The following is a 22338-nucleotide window of genomic DNA, read 5'->3' on the forward strand; positions in this document are numbered from 1 at the left end:
ACGGTGCATTGCAACCATCCTTTTGCCAAGATATGCTGTTGCAGCGATCATGCCCGCACACGAATCAAGATGTGATTCCAGTTGTTGATCTCTGTGAAATCCAGCCTTGCCTTGAACTTGGTAACATATCCTTGCTGGTCCACCTTAGACTTGAAAAATACCCACGTTAGATGTAATATTCTGTTACCAAACTCAGGCTGGTCGATACTAGTCACTGTAATGCGCTCTAGTGTTTTTGTCTTTTTCAACTCACATCTCGTGTCCGGCCGAAGAGCAGTTTGTCCGCACTTCTGATGCCATGTTGCAATATTGGGTATTGAGTGATCTTCTAGCCGAGGAAGTTGACCATTCTTAGGTGCATTGAATGCGCCAATGGATTGATATTCCAGACAAAAGGTTCTCCTTGGGTTTCACATCTGTTGCTCCCAGGATCCGGAGGCATCAATGGTGATATAATTCAATTTAGGTAACATGCAGATGAACTTGAAAACATCAACAATAGTGGACGTATGAGGTGAAAAGGAGCCCGTCTCGGATCAAGAGCATCACTACTAATATACGAATACACCTGTTTGTCATATCCCCGGAATGTCAGCGTAGTGAGGCAATCAAGCCTAGGTATAGAAAGTAGTTGATGAAGATAAATGTCATTCCTCCCTCAATCTACCTAAGTCTATCAAATGCAGGTCCGGTTCATGAAGGTTACATTTTGCTCGGCATCCTCATTGCGCCGTCCAGTCTGATGGTGACCCCGTTCAACATGATGTTCTCTATCGCCTGCCGAACCAGCTGCGCAAATTCACCCGGATGACCCGCCCGCTTTGGGAACTCCATTGCGCCCTCCAGGCTCTTTCTCACTTTATCCGGCATCATCATAGTCATCCGACTATCAAAGAGACTCGGCGCCACTGTCACGACTCGAATGCCATAACGGGCAAGATCTCGCGCCATCGGCAGTGTCATGGCCGTCACGGCACCCTTGCTGGCAGAGTAGGACACCTGCCCTTTTTGCCCGTCAAAGGCAGCTGATGATGCTACCATGACGATAACACCACGCTCCAAGTCCGAGCCAGTCGGCTCAACCTGGGCAAGATGCTCTAGAGCCTGACGGACGAGGTCGATGGTGCCGCGCAGGTTGATATTCACGACGAAATCAAAGACATCAAGGCTGAGGGCCTTTCCATGCCGATCAAGCATCTACAGGAAAGTCAGTCGGTTCCGACGCAGCTCAAATACTCCGGAAATAGAATATCACATACGGTAGCAGGGCTTGCCACTCCGGCCGCTGAGACAACCCCTCTAAGAGGCTTGCTCGTCTGCTTGCTCCAATCCACAGCACCCTTGATAGCGCCCGCAATGCTCTCCGTGCTTAGCACATCACAAACAAAGAATTTGGCCGACCCTGAGAACTCTTTGGCCAACTCCTTGCCATTCTCCTCGTTCAAGTCTAATATGGCTACATTGCCGCCAGCGTTGCATATTTCCTCAACACAAGCTTTCCCAAGGCCCGATGCGCTGGTGATGATTTGTAAGTATGGGTCGATCGCCACCTGTGCCGGGGAACACTAACCCTCCGGAGACAATAAAAGTTTGGCCCTCGACCTTCATTTTAAATGAAAATCACGTTATCGATGCGAGTATTTCAAGGGCGGACTTGATAATGGAATGTCTTGGGTAATATGTAGAAGTAGGAACGCCGGAGATCACGAGATAACCATGGCTGCCGAGGCACAACTCGGCAAAGGCAGCCTGAAGGGCCAGTCATTAAAGCTCGGAACCGAGTGCTGGTGCGCTAATCCTGATTGGATAAGCTCATGGATGACCGCGGGAATGTTTAAAAGATTCCGGTGGCAGGACTGGGAAGATATCGCGAATTGCTTGACCCTCGCACTATCTAAACATGCAAATTATGTGCTGCTGACCGAACCGCATTTTCTCCACAGAGTCGCCCCTTCTGGAGTCAAAAAACAGGCCCCACTTTCATTCAAGTCAAAGAAAAGTCCCAAAATGTTGGCTAACCAAATTAGTTGTTTTGGCTATGACAGAAAGTCAAGACTGAGTAGTTGAGCAATAGGGTTCTTATTGAATGTGTACTGTAATTTTATTAATTATCCTTTTAAGGTGCTATCAACACAGTGGTTTCCCCATTTTACTTATAATCCATACACTACTGAATACGTGCCCCGATTAACCATTCTCGATGTAACGGGATTTACGGAGTCGATGCGCCTCAAACAAGGACCCAGAACGAGGATCCACAACAAATTCCGGCGGAAGTTAGAGGTGTATTTTCTTCCTTGACAAGTTTAAATAGTGGTATTAAAGACTTCAGTCTTCTTGCCCATTGTGTGTATTTTCTTTCTACCTATCCCTGCACGATTTCGATTTTCAAACTGTTCTCATCGAAAATGGTTCAACAGCAGAAGCCAAATCAGATTCCGTGGGATCCCAATTCTACAGCATTCCCACTCCGCAATGAACTCCCTGAGATTCCTGGCGCACCGAAAGAGGCGGCTTGGGTGTGGGGGGAAAAGACTTTGTTTGAACCCCTTTTTTTCAATTATAGATCATGCCGGAAGCCAGCTGCTCATATATCTAGGTCGGCCGCTTGAACCTCCTGACGCCCATTCGAGTACAAAATGCGGCGAAGGAGATACAAAGAGGAGAGGTCATTCCCGTGAAGTATGATCAGGGGAGCCCGTATTGTGATGTTTTTTTACTAATGTCTTTTCTGTAGTCTCCCACTGAACGATCCTTCGCACCCTGCCTTTTTGAGAGAGCAGTTCAAGCACGAGATAAAGACCCTGGTTCCGTCTCTAGTCTACGATGACACATATCACCTGAATACTCAAAGTGGAACTCAATGGGATGGATTTCGTCATGTATGATCTAGCTTATTGCGATTGGTGTACTAGGCTGACTGTTACAAGTTTGCTCACTCATCAGGCAAGTTCTACAACAACGTAAGTTATTAAATTTGATTAAAAATTATCCATCTATATCGCTGGCTCATGAAAAATCATCTTAGATAACAGGAGCTGATATAGTCGGTCCAAACGCGAATCAAAAATGTGCCGTCCATTATTGGGCTAAACGTGGCATCGCCGGCCGAGGGGTTTTGCTCGATTATCATGAGTATGCGAAGAAGAAGAAAATTAGATTCGACCCCTATGAGACATGCGGGATTTCTTATGAGGATATTATGAATTGTGGTAAGGAGCAGGGTATTGATATCCGGCCCGAGTCTGCAGGTGGCGATATCCAGATTGGCGACATCCTTTTTATCCGAAGTGGATGGTGTGAGGCATACAGCAAGAGGTCCGAGGAGACCAAGATTCTAGACTCGGCAAAGCAACAACACCAAACCTTTGGCGGTTTAGTACAAGAACAGGCAATATTGGACTGGCTTCACGACTGCTATTTTGCTGCTGTTGCGGGCGACTCTCCGTCATTTGAGGCATGGCCAACATCTGAAGGTAGGCTCCTGCCCTGGGCCCAAACACCAAAAGCCTAGCAGAATACTCAAATTGACGGGTTAACAGGCTACCATCTCCATGAGTACATCTTGTCACTATGGGGCATGCCCCTAAGTGAGATGCTGCAGCTAGACAGACTAGCTGAAAGGTGTCATGAGCTTAACCGATGGACGTTCTTTTTCACGAGCGCGCCGGCAAATTGCATAAGTGGGTGGTCTATTCTTAAGTTCCTAGTCTCAATGCTAACGTATGTAGATGGTGTTGGTACGCATGTGAGTGGACTGGCGATGTTGTAGATGTATGGTGCGTGAGCCCGGCCCTCAAGTGGATTCTAGAACCGCCACATGGCACAGTCTACAGCGTAATCGAGAATCATTTCACAATTGGTAGAAAGGCTCCTGCATTGAGAGGTTCTTAATGACCCTCAAGTGGCTAGAGTTAAGGAGTTTTGAGTAACGATAATCAGGCTAGCTCTCAAATCGCCTACCTCTCTGCATGTTTGGCAGCGGAAGACCTCTCAAGCGAGCTTCTTGATGAAACACAAGAAAATCACACCATGAGCGCCCTTGATTAGACTTGACTTATGCTTCCTATACTTAAAGGTTATAAGACTGGAAAATGATTTTTGAATTCAAGATAATGCAAGAGAAACATGCTATGGAAAAGCTATAGCGCCTAGATGCGAAGTTTGTACAGTACACAGCCAACAAGGGCCCGAGAGCTTTCCTAATTGAGCTCAGTGCTTACGCTTTGCTTCAGCCTGAGCAATACGCTTCTGAATCTCCTCTTTGGTCAAGATCTTGACGGCGTTGTTAGAGAACACGTAGCTCATGCCCGACCAGATAGTGGTAGCAGCAACCAAATACCTGCAGAAATCAAATTAGCACGAGCATACCAGAATAAATAAATAAATCAGAAAGCGATGACCGAAAGGCCAAAAATAAAAGGGAATCTCAAAGAAAGGGAAAAAAAACATACAACAGCCAGGATTCGCATGTGGTCACCCACCATACTACTAACTGGCCGGCGTGTGGCTTAAGTACGGCTGAGCGGACGGGAAGCCCTGTTCTCCACACCCTATGGTCGTATGTGCTAGTTTCATGTGGGAACTGGCTTATACTGCGACCTCACACGCCATACATCTTCAAAAACAAGTGCAAAATTGGGGCAATGAAAAATCAACATGAACAAGGGGAAAACGTACTGGAATCCAGTCATGGCCTCGCTCAAATGCCACGCACTAATAATTGCCTCAGGCACCACAGGCAGACCGATCGCGGTCCCGACCAGAACCAACTGCAAGGCAGTGTTAATCTTGGAAATCTCCGTGGGCTTCACCTCAGCAGAGGGGAGCGAGAAATCCCAGTAGCGAGCCATCGTCTTTGGTGGGGGGAGTGAGATCCACCGATAGTAGATGGCCGAAATAGCCAGACCAACATCGCGACCGAGGATAATAACGGCCAGCCATACTGTGAGCACGTTAGAAGATAGTGAGAAAGACAATAGTAGGCTACAGCAAGCCTCATATAGCATAACCTACCTGGAAGAGAGCCGTTCACGGCTAGACAGGCCACTCCGATCGTCATAAGAAGCTTGTCGGCCATCGGGTCAATGATGGTTCCCACGACCGTCTGTAGATTGTACTTTCGGGCAATCCAGCCATCAACCAAATCGGTAATACCCGCATAAGCGAAGAGCGACAGCGCAGCCGCATGGTAGTCGTGGACAAGCAGATAACCCACCACGGGTGCCGCTACCAGCCGGGAGAAGGTGAGGATATTAGGAATGGTATAGATGTTCTCACGGCTTCCTTTTCCCATGGGAATCTTAGAGAGAATGCGATTCGTGGCATATTTGGATCTGATTTCTTGTGAGACAATGTCAAGCCATCATGATCAGGAAACAGCAATGGACATACTCTTCGGGGACCGGTTTTTTTGGGTCCTCCGGGGTTTGCGATGTAGACCATCGTTTTTGCGTAAGAGTCAGCGTCCTTGAAATCGAAGTCAAGCGGCTCCCAGATTTCGAAGTCCTGTGATGCGATGTCAGGTAAAGTTCGACAGGAAGATTCAAGGTGGCTCACTGGATCGATGAACGGCCTAAGGGAGGTGACATAGTCAACACGGAAATACACCTGGAGTTGACTAGATGTCCATGGTACAGCTGCCCATGTGGTTGGTGTGCGAGACGTGCGGTGTTGCGCAACAAGCCGTGGCTAGCCCGTGAAGGGGGCAGCAACCGCATCACGCCTGTAGAAAGCATGGTGGTACAAGGAAACAAAGAAGAAGTTGAGGCCCACGAATTTGGTGTGTGCAAAGCCTGCTAAGTCCAGAATTGAAGGCCAAATGAGTGGCAGGAGGCAAGCTTCAGGATGATAGATGAGCGTGCGGCCAGAGGAGCCAGGTTGAAGCCCCAGATGAGTCGAATGTGGCCCCGCAATCAAAAGACTTGAAATGCGCAAATAAAGCAGATAATGAATGATACAATGGAATACAGAAGTCAGCCAGTTCAAAGCACGACCGCAATAAACATCCAAGACGATATAGTACAGATGACAAAGGGCTGCCAGCACATGTTAGTTGATATCCACAACAGTCTCGGATTTTATGGAGCTCAATTAATCATACGCACATCTTCCGCAGCAACAGACCGTCTTCCGGGGAAATTCATGCAATAGAAGCCGTACCCCAGACAGACCGACCTGATGATGGAGAAGTTGGCAGAGCCTCGGCGGATTTCAACGGTGTGCTCGGATCATCCATTACTCCGGTTCCGACCCCAGCCTACAACAAGCGTCGATTGATCCACTTCTACTTGTAGATAATCATCCTTTCACTTCCCATGAATCAAAAACATTCCTTCAATATTGGGGAAGATCTCAGCATGAAGCCTGTTATGGAGCATATAAAGACCAAACTGGGTCACTATGGCCATCCACCATCACCCACTCACCTGACTGAACTATACACATGACATCCCGCCTGATAGTCTACATCATCCCGAGGTTTCGGCAGATCTATTGTTAGTTGTCACCCGTGTGGATGAATAACCCTTCAAATACTGAACAGCTATACAGTTGTTCAAGCTGGCCTTCAACTGAGCTTCAAAGGCAGCCCGATGGAGAGCAATCGCCAATATCTATCCAAGGGACAACGGTGTTGTCGTCCCACGATCGTTACCTGCCCACGATGGGGGCTCCACGGCTGGCCAGAAATGGCCTGCCCAGATCAACTCAACCATCCAAACTCGCTCAACAGCCTGATTCATCTGAACCCGAGCCATCGGAACCTTCACTGCCAGAACCGAACAACAAGTTGAAAAAAACTATACCGCTCGATCCCAACATGTCTAATCCTCGTCTTCTTGTCAATCGCGCCTGTATCTACGAGCGCCGACTACCTGGTGATGCATATATCACAGCACACGTTGCACGACTTCAGCATGGGTTGTACGCCAGTGAAGCAGTCTCAGACAAAGACGCAGATCATGTTGACTTCCTTGCAATCAGTTTCGTCTTTCACACTCCCCACACGCTCGAACACCGATTCAAATCTGCTACCATCAAAGCTACTATTCGTGGTAGCCATGAGATCTCCACATCTCCCAAATATCCTCATGGCTTCCCTCCTGGAAACCCGCGCTTTCTCATGCACGCACCACATCTGATCTACGGTCATGTCTCTCCAGAAACTATGGAATGGACCTTCAGTCTGGCCGGGTCCTTAGGAGTGTCAGAGGCACCAGTCAGCGCCAGCATTATCCCTTCTGGTAGTACCAGCGCCCGTTACCAACGGTACGAGATGATGCGCATTCAGGGCTCCGCTCGCACGCTCAAGAGCCCCCGCGGTCCTCAGTACGACATCGAGGCCGGTGAGGTAGTTTGGTCACTAGAGGAGAACAATCTGCAGCGCTCTGGTCTCCCGCGCGAGTTCACTTTCGTCATGCTCGTCCAAAAGCCCACTGCCGACAGTCAGCTCACGTTGACCCTTGAAGTTGAGCCAGTCATCCAGGCTCTAGTGGGGAGCTATCCAAACTGGCTTCTATCGTTTGGTCAGTACCAGCCGCTGCCGCGTCGCGGCGTCAATTTCAACACTGAAGTTGGTCAGCGCTTTGAGCCTATGGACGAGGCTCGTGGATTCAATTTTGCTGCTCTGGAGAGCTCGTTTGATGAGTACATCGCCATGCCAGGGCGCAAGTTCTCCCGCCAGGTAAGAATCGCCGTATCGAATGACTTAAATCTAAGAGAGAGATGAGGGTCAACCACAGAGATATAGAGGCTGATATAAGGTCATACAGATCGAGTATCCAGTCGAAACTCCCCTCCCGCCGAATGATAATCCCAACCAGGCCGGATACCCTCAGGTGATCGGGAACTACAACCCAAACTACCCACTCTACAGCACCCTCAACCCACTACAGCAGCTACATTTCAACGGCATGGTCCTCCAAAATACCATGCTCCAGGCCCAACTGAACCAGCTCGCCACCACCCAGCCCCAAGCCCAACGCACCGTGCAAGCCTTAAACACAAATACCCTCGATGCCCACCACAACCTAGACAACACGACAATTTCCCTCCTGGCCGGTCTGCGCGTATCTTCCCCTCCAGCCATGACTCGCGTTGTCGCCGAAGGAAGCGATGTGGAGGCCTACACGAGTGACACGGCAGCCCTCAGCCGCGGAGAAGATGCCCGATTCAAAAGCTACGAGAATATCAGGGCATCCATGCTCCGCACCGTCCACCCCGAGATCCGCTCGGAGAAGTTCAAGGCTTCTTCGAATGCGGAGCCGATGCAGCGGAAGGGGCGAGTGGAGAGGAGTAGCTCGCGGCCGCAGGTGATGCGTTTGAAGAACCAGCCTCTTTCGTCTGGGCTACTTTCGCGGCTTGCTGAGCAGCGGGGTGTTGAGGAGGAAGGAGGTGGGGATGTGGATGTTGAGGAGTAGGTGATGTGAGGGGTGATGTTGAAAGGTGCATGATCTGGAGTTGGGGACGTTCATTGTTTCTTGGGATTCATTCGTCTGTGTCTGCTCGGTGGTTGCTTTCGTTTGGTCTAATAATACCCCTGTCTTTTATCTCAAGCCTTAAAAGGGATCAAGCTCATTTTCATAACGTGTTTCGCCATTCATAAAACCATATCGCTCCCAAGACCAAGCAAGTCTAAGTCGACCTGGTGTATCGCTAGTATATACCATGAGATAACAAAGTTCAACCAGAGAAAAGAGGGGTGAAGTCCCATGCTTTTGAATAGTGTGACACGCTATATGGTACAATTCTATAATACATAGCCAAATAATACAAGCCTCCTTTTATACAGCTCTATTTCTTCTCCTCCAGAACCAGCCCATTCGCCTCAGCCTTCCGGACAGCCTCAGCAAAGAGCTCCTTGCAAGGTACCCGACTACCCAACCGAGCACACAGCAAGAACGCACCACTCAACTTGCGATGCAGTGAGTACGTCTCCTCGGGCGGGGGCGCCAACCGCTCACGGATCATCAGCGGGATCAGGGCACGCACGCGATCCGTGATAGTCTGGTTCCGGAAGTCGTACAAGTCCGGGGAGGAGAGCATGAAGGGCTCTGCGATGGTGACGATGGACGAGACGTGTGCGTCGGCCATGGCTTGCGATTCCATGCCAGTGAGGTAGCCCAGCTCGACAGAGAGATCGTGGCAGGCGGTGCGGTCGTTGCGAGATGCGGCGACCAGTGTGCGGACGTACTTGTTGATGAACTCTTCCGGATACTCACGCGAAGCACCAAAGTCGAGTAGCTCGAGGCGGTTCGTGCGTGCATTGTATAGGAAGTTGGTCCAGTTAGGGTCGGTCTGCATGTACCGGAACTCGGCAATCTCGCGTAGACACAGGCGCATGATCTGTGTACCGATCCAGTCGCGCTGCTCTTGGGTAAAGTCTTGGATTTTGGTGACTGCCACGCCTTCTAGCATTTCCATGGTGAGGACTTGCTTGCCGGAGGCTTCGGGCATCACTTCGGGGACGACGAAGACTGGGTCGTCCTTCAGGAGCTGGCGGAAGCGGGCACCGCACTCGGCCTCGCGGAGGTAGTCACATTCCCAGGCGAGTTCGGTACGGGCGTTCGCGATAGTCTTGTCGAGGTAGAGACCGCGGGGGAGGATGCGGGAGGCAGTGAGAAGAATGGAGAGGTTGTTCAAGTCGGAGTCGATGGAGTCGGCGACGCCCGGGTACTGAACCTTGACGGCGACGGGTTTGCCGGTGCTCTTGAGGACGGCAGCGTGGACTTGGCCGATGGAGGCGGCGGCCATGGGGACCTCGTCAAACGATGTGAAAAGGTCACGCCAGTTGGGGCCAAGGTTATCGGTCAAAACCTTATCACGCTGCGAAGCGGGCATGTAGTCAGCGCGGTCTTGGACACGCTGGAGGACCAGCTGGATTGGCTCGGGCAACATGTTGGAATCTTGGATACTCAACATTTGGCCGAGCTTGAGAGCAGCGCCGCGCATCTTCGACAATTTGGCTACTAGACGTTCCATATTGCCCGCGCTGAACATGATCGAGCCACTGTCTTGGCTACCAGTAGCTCGTCGCATAGTTTCGGTAACGGCACCAAATGCCATCGAGGTGGCTAGCCCACCATACTGCCACAATCTACCCAATCGAGAAGATGGCACCCGAGATTCCATCATCTGGTATGGTGCAGGTTTCTCCCCCGTCACGACTTCTGCGGCAGGTGACGTTACATCATCTGCGACACTAGCTGCCAACTCCTCCATTTCCTTCAACTCTGACTTGGCCACGGTCTCGGCTGGAGAATCAGGTGCCTTTGTCGCTTCGGCAAGCTCTTGTTGCACAAACTGGTCCCTGTCCACCGGCGGCCACTGCCTTTGGGCCGCAGGCGGGGGCGCCGGCTTCCCCGAGAGCATGCGCGACACTCTCGGGCTCTGGAACAGACTTTGCATCATCTCTTCCGACACTTCCTGTGGCTTGGCCGGGCCATTGTGTTTTTCGGGCCCCGTGGCCGAGTTGAAGACGTCGGCATTCAAACCATCCTGCCCAATCTCTTGGGTATCACCGACAGCTTTGGGTAGCTTCACTCTAGGCAAGGCGGACAAGTCCGGCGCATTCTCCTGTGATGGTTGATAGTACACCTCCTGCTGAGGGCTAATATTCAGGTTGTCCGGCGTTTCATGACCGCTGTATTGTGCCGTGGAGGACGGCACCTGGAACTCGGCCTGGCGCTGCAGTATCCGAGCCTTCTCTGGAGCGGGGGAGGTTGCAGTCGCAGTCGCTTGAGAGCTAGTGGGTTTATCGGCCGATGGTTCGGCGGCCAGCGTCGTCGGCGACCGGGAGGGAGCGCTCGGGGTCGGCGGAGGCGGCGAGGGCTCGTCGTTGAAGCGACGCGCCAACGCGGCAGCGGCTTGTGCGGTCAGGATCAGTCCCTCAGTCTGATCCTTAATGCCCTTAGTCAAGGACGAGGTGCGTGTGTAGACATCGAGCTGGTGCTGACGAATGGCCAAATGCTTGAGCGCAATTGACTTGGAGACATTGAGGAACTGGATGGCATCCAGCACCCTCCGGCCAGACATTGTCCTGAGTCACGAGCCACAACTCTTAAACGACGTAGTGTGGATTTGGGAGCTTTCCTATCGCATCGGGCAAAATAGGGCGGTGTCAGATATCGGAGTATGTAGGGTGGGCTAGTAATGATGGAGTAATAATAATGGGAGCGAATCAAGAGTGATCCGAGTCTGCCAGTAGCAAGCCAGGAAAATGTGTAAAGGCAATGATTAATGGATTGGAGATAGAGAATCCGCCGGGCGCCCTCGGCCGCCTCCGACTCTCCACTTTTTCTGCCGATCGCCTTTCTATCGCAACTAAAACCGTCTTATCGGCACTTCTTCGATCTTTACTTCCTTCTATCTTCACCTTCGAATCTTCTTTCTCCTCTCTAAAGTTTCGAGGCGTTTCCCCATATTTTATACCCCAGACTTGACACTACTATAAATTCCACAATGCTGCTCGACAACTCTCAATCACAACACTTGCAGTCTGAGATCGCACAGCTCGAGGCCCGCCTCCTCGAACTACGGGCCCAGCTTGACATCTCTCAATACCCCAGCCCTCCTGCTTCCCACCCCGACCAGAAGACAGCCTGGACCATTCCTTCAGGTAAGAAACTCACTTTCATGGTTGGAAGAAGCACTTATACTAACAACATTTCAACAACAGACATCTATAAGCACGAGAACATCCACAATAACTTCCACTCGGGCTCCGGCCCCTCCTCCTCACTCCACGCCCTCCTCCTTCTCTCCGACTCCGCCCTTCCCTTGGGCTCATTCGCATACTCCAGCGGGCTGGAGTCCTACCTCGCACATCACAAACCTCTTCGCGCCAACCCTATCACATCTTTCCACCGTTTCCTAAAACTCTCCATCGCCTCCATCGCCAGCACATCTCTCCCCTACGTCCTCGCCGGCTACCGCGAGCCCGACACCCTCGAAACCCTCGATAACGACCTCGACGCCTCAACCCCATGCATCGTCGCCCAGCGCGCTAGCATCGCACAGGGCCGAGCCCTTATCGGTGTCTGGGAGCGCGCGTTCCGCATGAGCTTCGCAACCCCCGCCGCCACCGATACCGGCGCCGAGGTAGCCGTCACCGCAATGGATGACTTCTCAGACGCGCTCAAGTCCTGCAGCGACGAGGATAATGAATACGATCTCGGCCCTAAGGGCCACTTCGCCCCGCTCTGGGGAGTCGTCTGTCGTGCTATGGGCTTGGACCTGCACCAAGCGGCTTATATCTTTGTTCTCAACCACGCCAAGGCGGTTCTGAGCGCTGCAGTGCGGGCCTCGGTGATGGGCCCGTACCAGGCGCAGAATATTCTGGCGAGCCAGACGTTACAAGATACTATTATGAAGCGTATTCAGCGCGAGTGGAATACCGAGGTTGAGCAGGCTGGGCAGGTTGTTCCTGCTTTGGACCTGTGGGTCGGCCGACACGAGCTGCTTTATAGCCGCATTTTCAACTCATGATTTACATAGACCAGCATATATACCTAGCGTGTTTTTTGGGGAGTTTTATGGATGTACATTATTTGGATTAGCGAATACACATATGATTGATGAACAAGACATTTTCAAGCAGTATGAACAGGTAGTTGTTTCAGGCTGATACGATGATAAGATTAGATTACGAAGAGACTATAGAGATCACGATCCAGGCTTCCTAGATGGATGATCTTCAGCCATAAATGTATGAGACTTTTAAATTTGCATTCATCATTTCCCATTGTGCTCCACCTAGACGTAGTATTCCTACATGACACAGATATCTAGATTCACAAGCCGAGGGAAGAAACAGTAACCTAGTGCGCCTCTTGGGAAATGGGGTATCCAAAGAGAGCACAGCCCGTTCACTCAGCGCCCCAGCGCCGCAGAGAAAAAAAAAACAAGAGAAAGAAGAGATCCACCATGTGCGTCGACCAGGATGCGATCGCATAGACAAAACGAGTACTCTGGGGTTGGATACCAAAGCACGAAAACTCATCAGAACGCCGTCTCCAACCGTATCCTGCTAAAAACCAGCCATCAAACACCGCACCATGGACCTGTCGGAAAGTGACCACTAAAAGGAGGATAGGGTGGGGGGAAAAGGGGAACAGCAAAAGAAAAACGAAGTGGTAGGAAACGAAAAAAGGTTGGTATAATACAAGAAGAGAATTTTTGAGGGGGAAGGTGAAATGATCACAGGGTAATGTGCATGTGGTCGTTGCTTCCGAAGGAACGGTTGCAGTTGGGACATTTGCGGGACCGCGAAGTGAGACGTTCCTCGACGCAGTCCTTGCAGAAGACGTGACCGCACGTTTTGATGACCGTGTTCTTGAAGTTGCGGCGGCAAACCGTGCACAGTGCAAGAGTCTAAAAGATGGTTAGTTGAGCTAACGTGAGAGTGGTCGTTTAGGAGCAATCTTACCCGCAACATCTCATACTCGGAGGAGGAGTTGCCGAGACTCTTGTTCTTCCAGTTGTCCAAGCTCTTCTTCGTATCTGAGAGCGATTGCTTCAAGCCTGCGATCTCGGTCTCTGCTTGACGCAAGGCAGATGACGTGTTGCTCAAGGTTGAGTCCTTGGAAGTTGATAGAGTCTTTAACTCGGAGACTTGATTCTTCAGCCCTTCCACCGCAATGTTGCTCTCGGTCAACTGCTGTTGGGTCACCCGGTGTTTCTCTAATGCGGAATTCAGAGCCTCCTTCGTCTCGTTGACTTGCTTGTCCATATTAGACAACAGAGATCTTGTCGCAGCCTCAGACTCCTTCAACTGCGACACAATATCGGAAGTTTTCGAGTTCTGCATTCGAAGTGTGCGGACCTCCACATCTCGCGCCTCCTTGCTCTTCATGGCAGCAAAATACTTCTGATCAGCCTTGGACTTCTCCGCCGTCAGCCGTGCCATCTTCTCTTCCAAAGCACCCAAGTCGGTCACTTTCTGTGAGGCCAGGGTCGAGAACTTCTTGTAAGCCGTTTGCATGGAGGCTAACTCGGTGTTGAGCATGGAATATTGGCGTTCCAGACTGCTGTACTTGGAACGAAGTTCATCAATCGGTATTTCGTCCACATTCTCCACCGTTTTAGATCCCTCAATCTGCAACCGTAACCTCTCGATCTCGGATTCCAAAGCGGCGATGCGGGCTTCTCGTGCATCCGCCAACTCCTGCAACTTCACACCCGCGGTTTTCTCCTGATCCTGGGCATTCTTGCGTATTTGCTGATCGGCAAACAGTTCATCACGAGTGTTCCGTATCCGCGCCAAGTCGTTCTCGGCTCTCATTAGAGCTGCTTCTTTCTCCGCGATCGTGGCCTTCGATTCCTCCTCAAGTTGCCATTTGTATGCATTCCGTTCTGAGCGATACTTCTCGGCTTCCTCGCGTAGTTGAACATTCGTTGCCTCCAGATGGTTGATTCGCTTCACCACATCGTCATATTGGGATCGAAGTTGTTTGAAGAGATCGGTATGAGCATAGTCATCGTCTGTGAGTTTCGAGTCCTGCAAATATTCATCAGTCAGTCAGGAACGCACAAAGTGGCACAGAAAACACAAGGGGAGGACATACCTTGATCTTGATCTCGGTAATTTGTTCGAGCAGCTTTGCATTCTCAGCCTCCAACTTCTGCAACTGTTCCTTTTGCTTCTCCGAGACCGCATTCAGCTTATTGTTGGCCTCCTCCAACTCAGCACTTCGTTCCCCGACGGGAGTTCCTCCGTTGGCTGGAGATGAATCTTCGCGTTTGGCCTGCGCACCCTCCGAGCTTGGGCGCTGTCCACCCATCAAGTACTGTTTTTCCAATTTGGCAACAGTCACGCTGCGTGCCCGATCAAGTTTCTTTTCCGCTACCATGTACCGAAGTGACGCGGCTTCCAGACTTTCTTCGAGTTGTTGCTTTTCGGCAACGGTCTGTTCCAATCTAGCAATCGTGACTTTCTCCTCCGCAAGCTTCTTTGCTAATTGGTCTTGTAGCTGAGTGACGTCGGGTGACAGATTGGCCACTCCCGAGTGGAGATGAGAGATGATTTCGCGAATATCCTCCGTCCTCGACTTCAAATGGCTCTCAAACTCGTCCACATCTTCGAATTGAAGCGAGCTTTTGAACACGGGTTCTACGAGCACGCGTCAGTCTTGACTCCCCCAGCAACCCATGAATCGGAGAAAAACTACTAACCTTTGATCGATTCCTGCGAGGGTCCAAGGATTGTTTTCACCTCATCAACCAACTTGGAATAGGGTTAGCCTTCCAACGCCTGGGCTCGTTGAATTGATAAGTGGATGTGGGGACTCACCTGGCGAAACCAAGCATCGATAGCGCGAAGGTGATTGTCATGGTGGGCTGCAGCTTTGGACATCCGATCCAAGCGCGATTCTAACCCGGCTTTCTCTCTCTTGTATTCTTGCATTTGGCGAAGGATCGCGTCTTTTTGGAAACGCTATCACAAAAGGGCTTGTCAGTATTATATGCCTGGGACGCGGGCCTTGTCCAAGCCTCTGCAAAGGCGTCAAAAACAATCCACTGATTTAAACACTCACCTCCAAGTCATCTTTCCACGGCATATCCGCATCTGGGTGGGGTTTGCTTCCACCGTTGACAGTGGTCGCCTGCTTCTTCAAAGGCGGGGCCGACTCATTGTTCTCCGCGGCAGGCCTCTTCCGGTCCTCCATCTTGACGAATCCGGACTCTGAAGATAGAACGGGGGGTTCGACGGCCGGCATCAGTGGCTAGACTGGCATGAAAGAGGGGGTCTCGATCACCGCCGAACCGTCAGTCCAGTCAGCCACAGACAAGACACCGCAACAGAGTGCCAATTCTGCCGACAAAGATACCGGAGTCAGGATCGACTGGCAACAAGAATAGGCAAGTGACACCGTGGACAGACAATCACCGTGTGGGTGTGGAGTTGCGATGGTTAGGACTGAAGGAGTTGAAGACAGGAGGATTTTCAACGAGGTTTAGGGTGCCGCTAGCGCCTCTCACGTGATCATGCCTCCACTTCCCCGGCGCGCGACAACTTTTCCTGGTCCTGACTCAACCCCTCCGTCTCTTCAGGAATGGACAACAATGAAGGCCTTCGTGAGTTCGGCAGTTAGTAAGTGATATCACAGGAAACTCCCATACATGCCAGGTTTCTTTCTCTGACTGGTTTTGTATCATAGATAAATCGGGCAAGAAATTTGCCCCGAAGGCGCCGCCCCGCCGCGGTGCGCCGGGCCCTGCTGCACCCGCGAGAAGACCAAGTGCAGCTCAGCAGCCCCCGGCGCAAGGTGCCCATGGTCAACAGCAGGAGAGGGAAATCACAGAGTCCCTTCCTCCACCATCTGTGTCGTCCGCAGAGCCGGAACCACCTTCAATCCCAGAGTCAGCTCCAGTTGTGGCTTCGGAGGCACCCCCAGCAGCTCCAACCTCCCCGAAATCAGCTACCCCCATCTCAATCCCCCGCCCAATTCGCAAACCATCGATATCTAAACCTGCTGCCGTTGCGCAAGTGCAGCCTGCTTCCCCCTCTACCACCCTACCCGACACTCCAGCCTCCCCCCGAACTTTGCCTACCGAAACAAATGTCTTGCCATCAATCGAGAATGATACCCCGCGGTCAACTTTGGTTGAGGATTCGACCGAAGTAACAGAGGTTACCGAAATAGCAGTTCCTACAGCAGACACTCGCGTTTTAGACGAAGCCGTTTCACCACGCCAATCCGTTTCAGAGCCCCAACCTATAGCCTCCGCTCCCGTTGCTGGTCGGTCTTTGAAATGGGCTAAGAAAACTTCCGAATTTACAAACCGTGGCAGGGGACCAGTACACGCCGTTGCCCCGCCGGTCTCCTCTACAGCATCGAGTGAGACACCCGGTGGATCGCTCGTACCCGTGACTCCCGAAGCGAGCCAAGCATCTGCGCAAGGGAAGAAACGCAAAGCATCGAAGGTATCGGATGCCGGTCGTGACTCTGAAAGGCCGAAGCGTCGCCCCAGGAAGCGCGAGCCGACCCCAGAGGGTGCGGAGATGGTGGAAATTCTACCCAACGTGGTCAAGATGTCCGAGCTTTGCAAAGACCTCAAAACCGGACGGAAGTCGAAGCGAGAGACCGAATTGCGCAAGTTGGAGTTGGAGGAACAAGAACGCAAGCAAAAAGCGCTTGAGGAAGGCTCAACTCTCGAGTCGCCGAAGAAAGCGAACGATTCAGATGCCAATAAGACAGATCGTCTTGCTGCGCCCATGCCACAGTCTGGTCCAGTCATGCGCATTGTCAACGGCGAGATTGTGCTGGACAATGCGTCGCTGGAAGTGGATCGTCATGCAGATGCTGCGCGGGCTGCAGGTGACCTCGAAGACGTGGTGGAAAATCAGCTTACTCGGAAGGTTAACCAGGCCACATACGGCAAACGTACCAAGAACGAATCGTGGGATGAGGACATGACCGATTTGTTCTACCGCGGCTTGCGTATGTTCGGTACAGACTTCATGGTGATCAGCAAGCTTTTCCCGGGGCGGTCTCGCCGTCAGATCAAGCTGAAATTCAACAATGAAGAGCGCAAGGATCCCCAGCGAATTAAGGACACTCTTCTTGGGCCGCGTGAGACTATCGACATTACAACCTACTCTGCGTTGACCAACCAGGTCTACGAGGATCCGAAGGTCATTCAGCAAGAGCTGGACGATGAAAAGAAACGCATCGAGGAGCAACACGAAAAGGAGAAGCAGCTGCACGAGGACCTGATGCGTAATCCCACCGGCACAGGCGTCGATGAGAATGCTGCTTCCAACGGCGATAAGAGCAACGGTGCTCCCATCAAGGGCAAACGAAAGAAGAACATTAAGAATGCGGCCGGGGGTGGTACAGAGGAAGTCCTCGGTTCCATCGACGACATTCCCATGGCTTGAATCGATTTCTTTTTTATTGGGTTTTTCAAAGCGGGCGTTTTACGGGGTTCGGTGCTTGGGATGGATACACTGGGAGATTTGCGGCGTTTTTCCTTTTCCAACGGATGATATACACAGGGTTGGCCCACAGTCAAGGCCATGGCGTTTGCTAATTGCTACGGACAGAGTTCTCATCATTGAAATCCACTGTTTTCATATCATTCGTACCAGCCTTAATAGAACAGCATGGTATTCACAAATTCTGTATGCCAGTAAATATGTTTCAGGATTCCTGACCGACTACCTACGTCTTGTCGACCCAAACCCAGTGCTGGTTGACGTGGTTGAGAACGAGGGCGACGAACGTGTCTGCGAGCTGCTCTCTCCAGCGTCGTAATTATTTTGTCGACCGAAAAATGATCCTCCTTGTCGAGACGAGGCATGGTTATTATTACCAGCACGGCGGCCCATTTCATATCCCGCTGCAGCGCCACCCATTGCTCCCGTCCAGAAACCCGGTCGCCAGCCCTGCGTTGCAGGTCGACTTCCAAATCCGAAGCTGGAGCTGTCATCAGCACAGGAGCTGCTGTAGGGAGGTGGAGGCCCTGGATAACCACGGCCATCACCACCACCTCCGCCGCCGCCTCCTCCCCATCCCCATCTCCGTCCAGTAGTCCTGCCTCTTTGATTCCCCCGTAGACCAAGGCATTCAAAAAGGAACCGTCCAGCAATGAATAGAAAAACGGCAGCGAAGAAACCAAAGAACAGGACGTCTCCAACAGTCTCCACCGCCTTCTTCCAGCCACGTCCCGATGTCTTCTTTGTGTTTCCAAACAAGGAGGACCACTCGTAGTCATCAGTAGCCTTTCCAAACCTCTTCTCCCCTTGATCCGTCAGGAGCATACGGTATTCAACACCGCAGCTACCTTTAAGCACCCACTTATCTTCTGAACTCCGATACCCTTCGCAAACGACGTCCGTTGCACCGAGCTTGAACTCGGGCGGCAGTGAGGCTGTACATGTCCATTGTACATCTTCGGCATCGTAGTCATAGCCATCATTCGTGCAACGCATTATATCAATTTGGTAGAGATCGCATATTCTCTTGGAAGGGCCGACACAGCTCAGCTGGGGGATGGGAGACACACGCCGAGAGGTTGTTTCGCGGTTGCCGCGTAGTGTTAAGGTTTTGACGTTGGATAAGAGGATTGCATCTTTGCCCGGTGGTTTTTGCGATCTGTCGCATGCGGCTAGCGAGGCCAGGAGCAGCGTCGGTAGTCCTAGTGATATCCAGTGCATCGTGGTGTAGCTCCAGACAAAGCTCGCGGGTGGAAGCTCGATGGCAACAGACAGATATTGCTAGAGGAGAACAGCAAAAATTAGTTGAAATTAGATTAAAGGCCAGTTTTGCGTCTATTAATCAGGCTGCAAGCTTTGAGTCATCGAAAGATCGACCCGATCAACTCCATAACCAGCTCTGAAGTGGCGTGCCAGTCGCGAGGTCCAGCGTGTCCTGAAAAGTTGGGTCCGATCTGGGCGATAAGCTGATAAGCGATCGGCCGATTATCGATAAGCCAGCCAAGAAAGATCCACCGAGGCCCAACCTCCGTCCGACTTTAACCTTCAGTGGAGATGCTTCACGAACAGGGGCTCCCTCACTGCCGCTGACAATGGCGCTCCAACAATGTACGTATCATTCATGCAACCCGACCAATTATGTATTTTCTTGCTAATACTTTGATCAGCTGAGCCCGTCATTGTGGCGCCGCAGTCCTCGTACGCCCATCTGAACCTTTGGAGTGTGAATCTAGATCGCTGACCCAACTACCCCTCCCCGCCTGCAGATTATCTTTCACACAAGGCTTTCTACTAGGCCAACTCTCTGTTGTCCTACTAATTGGGGCCTTCATCAAATTCTTCATCTTCGGCGAGGCTCCACCACCTCCATCGCGCGGCCTGTCCAACCGGACAACCCACCGCCGCTACAGCTCCGTCTACAGCCCGCAAGATGGCCAAAAGTCTCTCCGAGAAAAGCCGTCCACCTCCAATGTCCTTCGCCCTGTGCCGGCCTCCTCTACAAACACACGCTCGATCCTTCGCAAAACCTACTACAGCTCCATTCCTACAAATCCCTCCTCCAAACATGGCCGCCACCGCATGCACCACTCCTCCCACCAGCCTGAATCTCTGGATTGGTTCAATGTGCTGATTGCACAGACAATTGCGCAATATCGACAGACGGCATACTTGCTCAAAGATTCGCCAACATCCTCGATTCTGAACTCCCTGACCGCGGCGATGAACAACCCCGAGAAGAAGCCGTCCTTTATCGAGAAAATCAATGTGACGGATATCTCGCTTGGCGAGGAGTTCCCAATTTTCAGCAACTGCCGAATTATCACGGTAGATGATCCTAACTCGGACGGCGGGAGGTTGCAGGCATTGTTGGATGTCGATTTGAGCGATGACAACCTCTCCATCGCTGTAGAGACTCAATTAGTCTTGAATTACCCCAAACCACGTTCGGCCATTCTTCCCGTCGCATTATCTGTTTCAGTTGTGCGATTCTCAGGAACCCTATGTATCTCGCTGATTCCCGCAGCAACGGAGCCTCTTCATACTCCTGCGACATCACCCACGCCGCCTACAGATGGAGCCGCAAGACCCAACAACTCCCCAGATGCTTCAGATACTGGCGCTGCGCATGACCAAACCCCGCCCAAGAGCAGTCCCAAAAGCAATGTCGCATTCTCGTTCCTCCCTGACTATCGACTCGATCTTTCCGTGCGTTCACTTATTGGGTCTCGCAGCAGATTGCAGGATGTCCCCAAGGTAGCTCAACTCGTTGAGGCCCGGGTACATGCCTGGTTCGAGGAGCGTGTCGTCGAGCCACGAGTGCAGGTTGTCGGGCTCCCTGACCTGTGGCCACGCATGGGCCGGACCGGCGTGCGGACAGGCGAAGACTCCGACGCAGGGTCTACTGCGCCGCCACGTAGTGCCGGCTCCACAGAAGCTGGAGGGCCAATCCGGTTCTCCGACGATCATGTTCGCGAACAAGAGGGATTGCGCTTTCGTGGGGGGTTGGACGCACGATTAGGACTTGGTGCGGGCTCGCGCAGCAGCAGTTTTAACGTGGACATGGGCGGCTTGCGAAGTTCAAGTATGACCAGGCAAGACAGTGCCGGCGCTGCAAGCGACCAGCTCGAGATGCCTGGTGCCATGCCGGGTGGTGTTCCCGGGGTCCGAAACTGATGTGACAGCCGTGTATAATGACCTACCTGCCTATCTACAACTTCTGCATTGTAGCCTTGAGCCCTCCACTACCCCGATGTATACTTAAAATTCGATATCATGAATCATACAGATGAGGAGAAGAATCTCCCAAATTCCCATTGTGTGTATGTGCAGAATCTACTGAATAGTATAAAGTAAATTGGGAACCAGATGGAATTGGACATCCTTGTCTCTGTTCCATCGAAAGCCATCAATCCATGCAGTCATTAAAAGTCGCAACCCCCCATCAAGCACCAGTCAAGCTGGAACCATCTAGTTCACAGCAGTGGTGGGCTTCAAGACAGCCTCCACGTAGTTCTTGCGGTGCGGGTTCGCATCAAGCTCAGCGCCACGGTTGAGCGGCGTCCACTTGGGCTCATCCTGGAAGAGGCGCATAGCCTTGACGTACTATGAAGCGTGGCAGGTTAGACGAAGGGGGCCAATAAGAAATCACTAAAAGGGCAAGTCATTGCACAGTCACATACGTTCTGCTCATCGGTGGTGAAGCGGTGGTAGATGCCAGCGGGCAAGATAATCATATCATCCTTAACGAGATCAATGCGGATCCACTCGTCCTCCTGGCCCCGGACATCGAAGTAGCCCTCACCATCGAGGATATAGCGGATCTCCTCGTCCTCGTGCAGGTGCTCTGCGAAGAACATCTTCACCTTGTCCTCGTAGACATCGCCCATAGCCTGCGGGGAGACGCAGATCTGGTCTCGGTTCTTGTAGCCGCGGTCCTTTGCAATGGCATCAACGGAGTCAATGGTCGGGCAGTGGTGGTAAAGGACACCAAGCGACGCGAGCTTCTCTTCCGAGACGGCGCGGCCGGAGTCGTGCGGCTCGCGCTGGTCACCCTGGTTGTCGCAAAGTATACATTAGCATCACTATGCGCAGTTGCGTCATCGGATGGGCCCTCAATGGTCTCAGGGCAGAACGGGTGGCAGGACACTCACGGGCTTGTTGTCATACCAATAGGCCTTCATTTTGAAATATCTGAGAATAGCTTTTCTGGGGGTATCTGTGGACAGCAAAGCAACTCGGTGAGATTCTTAGAAATCCGTCGCTGAACATCTGCAGCCCCGCAATTGGCCGATTGCGCGAGCAGATTATGTCATCTCTTATCAGTCACGTGTTACGGCAATATTTTTGTCTTATCGCGACTTGAAGGAGCGTGAGTTCCTCGTCGACAAGCCTCGTTTTTT

At 51.8% G+C, this 22338-nt stretch overlaps 11 protein-coding genes across 11 annotated transcripts; 5 read left to right on the forward strand and 6 right to left on the reverse strand.

Annotated features, from left to right (window-relative positions):
* Positions 1–702: 702 nt before the first annotated feature.
* N7496_008004 (NAD(P)-binding protein) lies at positions 703–1608 on the reverse strand (the record flags this gene model as incomplete). Its single annotated transcript, XM_056700923.1, has 3 exons — positions 703–1197; positions 1260–1515; positions 1571–1608. 3 exons carry the CDS (start codon positions 1606–1608, stop codon positions 703–705), a joined length of 789 nt encoding a protein of 262 aa, XP_056552986.1.
* An 800-nt stretch (positions 1609–2408) lies between these two features.
* On the forward strand, positions 2409–3772 carry N7496_008005 (uncharacterized protein; the record flags this gene model as incomplete). The annotated part of the gene is made up of 6 exons (XM_056700924.1): positions 2409–2519; positions 2600–2682; positions 2738–2882; positions 2916–2963; positions 3029–3476; positions 3543–3772. 6 exons carry the CDS (start codon positions 2409–2411, stop codon positions 3770–3772), a joined length of 1065 nt encoding a protein of 354 aa, XP_056552987.1.
* Positions 3773–4212: 440 nt separating this feature from the next.
* N7496_008006 (cardiolipin synthase) lies at positions 4213–5738 on the reverse strand (the record flags this gene model as incomplete). Its single annotated transcript, XM_056700925.1, has 5 exons — positions 4213–4342; positions 4681–4945; positions 5017–5336; positions 5395–5508; positions 5560–5738. The coding sequence occupies 5 exons, from the start codon at positions 5736–5738 to the stop codon at positions 4213–4215; spliced, it is 1008 nt and encodes a 335-aa protein (XP_056552988.1).
* Positions 5739–6664: 926 nt separating this feature from the next.
* Positions 6665–8420, forward strand: N7496_008007 (uncharacterized protein; the record flags this gene model as incomplete). The annotated part of the gene is made up of 2 exons (XM_056700926.1): positions 6665–7684; positions 7773–8420. The coding sequence occupies 2 exons, from the start codon at positions 6665–6667 to the stop codon at positions 8418–8420; spliced, it is 1668 nt and encodes a 555-aa protein (XP_056552989.1).
* Positions 8421–8793: 373 nt separating this feature from the next.
* On the reverse strand, positions 8794–11034 carry N7496_008008 (protein kinase COQ8; the record flags this gene model as incomplete). Its single annotated transcript, XM_056700927.1, has 1 exon — positions 8794–11034. The coding sequence occupies one exon, from the start codon at positions 11032–11034 to the stop codon at positions 8794–8796; it is 2241 nt and encodes a 746-aa protein (XP_056552990.1).
* A 426-nt stretch (positions 11035–11460) lies between these two features.
* N7496_008009 (urease accessory protein UreF) lies at positions 11461–12486 on the forward strand (the record flags this gene model as incomplete). Its single annotated transcript, XM_056700928.1, has 2 exons — positions 11461–11617; positions 11678–12486. The coding sequence occupies 2 exons, from the start codon at positions 11461–11463 to the stop codon at positions 12484–12486; spliced, it is 966 nt and encodes a 321-aa protein (XP_056552991.1).
* A 711-nt stretch (positions 12487–13197) lies between these two features.
* On the reverse strand, positions 13198–15716 carry N7496_008010 (E3 ubiquitin-protein ligase BRE1; the record flags this gene model as incomplete). The annotated part of the gene is made up of 6 exons (XM_056700929.1): positions 13198–13371; positions 13427–14497; positions 14565–15109; positions 15172–15223; positions 15290–15433; positions 15534–15716. 6 exons carry the CDS (start codon positions 15714–15716, stop codon positions 13198–13200), a joined length of 2169 nt encoding a protein of 722 aa, XP_056552992.1.
* Positions 15717–16062: 346 nt separating this feature from the next.
* N7496_008011 (transcription factor TFIIIB subunit BDP1) lies at positions 16063–17881 on the forward strand (the record flags this gene model as incomplete). The annotated part of the gene is made up of 2 exons (XM_056700930.1): positions 16063–16090; positions 16158–17881. 2 exons carry the CDS (start codon positions 16063–16065, stop codon positions 17879–17881), a joined length of 1752 nt encoding a protein of 583 aa, XP_056552993.1.
* Positions 17882–18160: 279 nt separating this feature from the next.
* On the reverse strand, positions 18161–19159 carry N7496_008012 (DUF1183 domain protein; the record flags this gene model as incomplete). Its single annotated transcript, XM_056700931.1, has 1 exon — positions 18161–19159. One exon carries the CDS (start codon positions 19157–19159, stop codon positions 18161–18163), a length of 999 nt encoding a protein of 332 aa, XP_056552994.1.
* Positions 19160–19530: 371 nt separating this feature from the next.
* mmm1 (ERMES complex subunit MMM1) lies at positions 19531–21112 on the forward strand (the record flags this gene model as incomplete). Its single annotated transcript, XM_056700932.1, has 2 exons — positions 19531–19546; positions 19734–21112. The coding sequence occupies 2 exons, from the start codon at positions 19531–19533 to the stop codon at positions 21110–21112; spliced, it is 1395 nt and encodes a 464-aa protein (XP_056552995.1).
* A 294-nt stretch (positions 21113–21406) lies between these two features.
* On the reverse strand, positions 21407–22119 carry N7496_008014 (acireductone dioxygenase (Ni2+-requiring); the record flags this gene model as incomplete). Its single annotated transcript, XM_056700933.1, has 3 exons — positions 21407–21541; positions 21619–21990; positions 22090–22119. 3 exons carry the CDS (start codon positions 22117–22119, stop codon positions 21407–21409), a joined length of 537 nt encoding a protein of 178 aa, XP_056552996.1.
* Between the last annotated feature and the right edge of the window lie 219 nt (positions 22120–22338).

This window comes from Penicillium cataractarum, assembly GCF_028827025.1.
Source record: "Penicillium cataractarum strain IBT 29864 chromosome Unknown utg000007l, whole genome shotgun sequence".
NCBI classification, from domain to species: Eukaryota; Fungi; Ascomycota; class Eurotiomycetes; order Eurotiales; family Aspergillaceae; genus Penicillium; species Penicillium cataractarum.